This window comes from Temnothorax curvispinosus, unplaced genomic scaffold (assembly GCF_003070985.1).
Source record: "Temnothorax curvispinosus isolate PA1 unplaced genomic scaffold, ASM307098v1 QBEX01010622.1, whole genome shotgun sequence".
Lineage (NCBI taxonomy): Eukaryota > Metazoa > Arthropoda > Insecta > Hymenoptera > Formicidae > Temnothorax > Temnothorax curvispinosus.
This window is the reverse complement of record NW_020220402.1, coordinates 1-2485: the sequence shown is the minus strand read 5'-3', so window position 1 is coordinate 2485 and position 2485 is coordinate 1. Positions and strand designations below refer to the sequence as shown.

The following is a 2485-nucleotide window of genomic DNA, read 5'->3' as shown; positions in this document are numbered from 1 at the left end:
TTCTTGCTTTCTCGTCTAGGTTGAATCTGTCCGGATCAAATTTATCTGGATCAGGATAAATCGATGGATCCCGATGCAGCCCAAGTATTGGTATTAGAATCGAAGTCCCCTTTGGCAGATGAATATCGGTTGTTGATGATAGCGTTATATCTTTGGTACAAATGCGATTCAACATTGGAAGAGGTGGATATTTTCTCAGAGTCTCTGGAATATGTAAAAGAAAAATAAGAAAATATATCTAATCCAAAATACAAACAATTTATTTAAACTTACATATTATAATATTTTTGTTATTTATTATAAAATACTTACCATCTATTACTTTTTCAACATACTCCATTTCTTTAATAGTCGTGCTGGTGAGACCATCATTATGTTTTGCCAACACTTCGTCAATTTCCTTGTGAACTTTGTCTTGTATATCTGGATTATGCGCCAATTCGTATAAAGCGAATGTTGCCGTCGCCGCGGAGGTTTCGAAGCCAGCGAGGAAAAAGAGAAAACTTTGGGCAATCGCTTCTTTCATGGTAAACTTATTTATGGTTGCTGCAGGTGAATAAAATAATATAGTTTTTGTAATGATCTGTTTCAAGAGAAATCTTAATTATTTGATTTACAAAACTGCAACGTGAGATAACAGACGTAAAATTTTAAGACATATATATAGGGAAACTACGTATATTAATATAATATGTAATATGTAAAAATGTATATTAACATGTTACGTCGGTCTTCTTGTCATCGTCAACATGGCCTTTCTCCATGAGTTGAATGAGCAGATCCATAAAATCTTTTTTTATCACTTTATGAGCTTGCCTATATTCCACAGTCTTTTGAAATATATTTGTGTAGAAGCTTGTAATGCTTCGGTCTGTGAGGGGGATGGAAAAAAAGTCCATAATTTTCGGAATGGATATAGACAGGATGAATCGTATTATTTTTATCCTTAAAATATTCTTTCCTTGAATTTGATACTCATTGTTCGGCTCCTTAATGCAATTGGATTGTATACCAAATGCCGTTGACATGATTACATCAATCGTATATCTGTTGGTCAAATTGGTAACTAATTTTTAGTAACTTTTATCGAAATGTATGAAACATTAAAGATGTTATAAAATTATATAAGAAATAACTTAAATGAATAAAGAAAGATTGATATATGTATAAAAATTAAGTTAAAAGAATTTCATTACGTGAATATATGTTATTTATCCTCTTTTATCCTATAATATTTACACTTTTTGTCTTTAAAACAATATACCTTGCAAACATATCTTTCATTTCAACGGACTCTCTCATCTTTGCTTTGGTCTCCAAAAACTTTGTAAGTTCTTCCCCACATTCCTTCACAATAGCGAACATCTGGTTTATCTTGTACGGAGTGAAAATGGGTGTCATCTTTTTGCGCATATTTTTCCATCTATTTCCATTCATAAAAAACAAATTGTCGTACAATGGGTTGAGTTTTTCATTGAAATGTAACCCACGATCTTGGAAACTTTCAAAGTCCTTTGTCAATACCGTTCGAATAAGGTCGGGATCAGCGATTACCAAGAATGGTTTAAGAAACATATACAATCCAAATGCTTGATGATCCTTATATTTCATGTAGGCATCGTGCAAAAATATACCTGTTTATAAATTTTCCTTTTACATAATTATGCGATATTTTTTAAGTAAAAATACAAATAAAAGAAAGGTGAAAGTTATAATATAATAACGGATCCAGTTTCAATGACCTTGACCTTGACCTTGACATATTTTGTCATGACCCTGAGTAACTATCAAAAGGTTTTAAGCGTCGCTCGTTGTTTATTAAAAGGTTATTAACAAAAGAATTTTCACAAATTACATATAATTTTCTGCATATACCATGTACGTTTCACGTGATGTATTCTTAACTGCTTTACTCATCTATTTATGTATAGTAAATTGAACACTATTAACCTAACCCAAACCAATTGTTATATGGGTAGGTCAGATTTTTCAAATCTCACTTATTTATAACTCAGTGGTAAGGGAAGTAATTTACTGAATGACCGTGTGTAGACAGTACACAGTACACATGTAAGAGCTACCGTCTCTCTCTCACAAGCAAGAGTGAGTGGGGGTGGACCTCGGTTTACGTGAAAAATTGAAAACCTGAACCGTACAATGATAAACCTGGTTTTGTCCTATATGAAAACTGGGATAAGGTGGGGTGAACTTTGCTTCGATCCACCATATCCTACCTCTGCTTACAGGGCGAAACAGGTCATTGGGGCTGAGTCCATTATTGTGCACTTTTACCAAAAAATAGTCTATTACAATACCATTATCTATGTTAATATGTATTATGAAAGATAATAGGGGTACTCGCCTATTTGCATTTTGCCGGTTATGACGGGTGTCATATTTCCTATCGGTATGACAGGTATAGGACAAAAAACACTCCTATTGCGCCAGAAGTTAAATTTTACATGTTTGCAATATATGTAGAAAA

General features: G+C 33.0%; 1 protein-coding gene across 1 annotated transcript; it reads right to left on the bottom strand.

Annotated features, from left to right (window-relative positions):
* Nucleotides 1-6: 6 nt before the first annotated feature.
* Nucleotides 7-2480, bottom strand: LOC112460505 (cytochrome P450 6k1-like; the record flags this gene model as incomplete). Its single annotated transcript, XM_025025209.1, has 5 exons — nt 7-204; nt 313-546; nt 719-1047; nt 1265-1634; nt 2363-2480. Coding segments are annotated over 5 exons (1249 nt in total), but the record flags the coding sequence as incomplete, so codon positions are not given.
* Between the last annotated feature and the right edge of the window lie 5 nt (nt 2481-2485).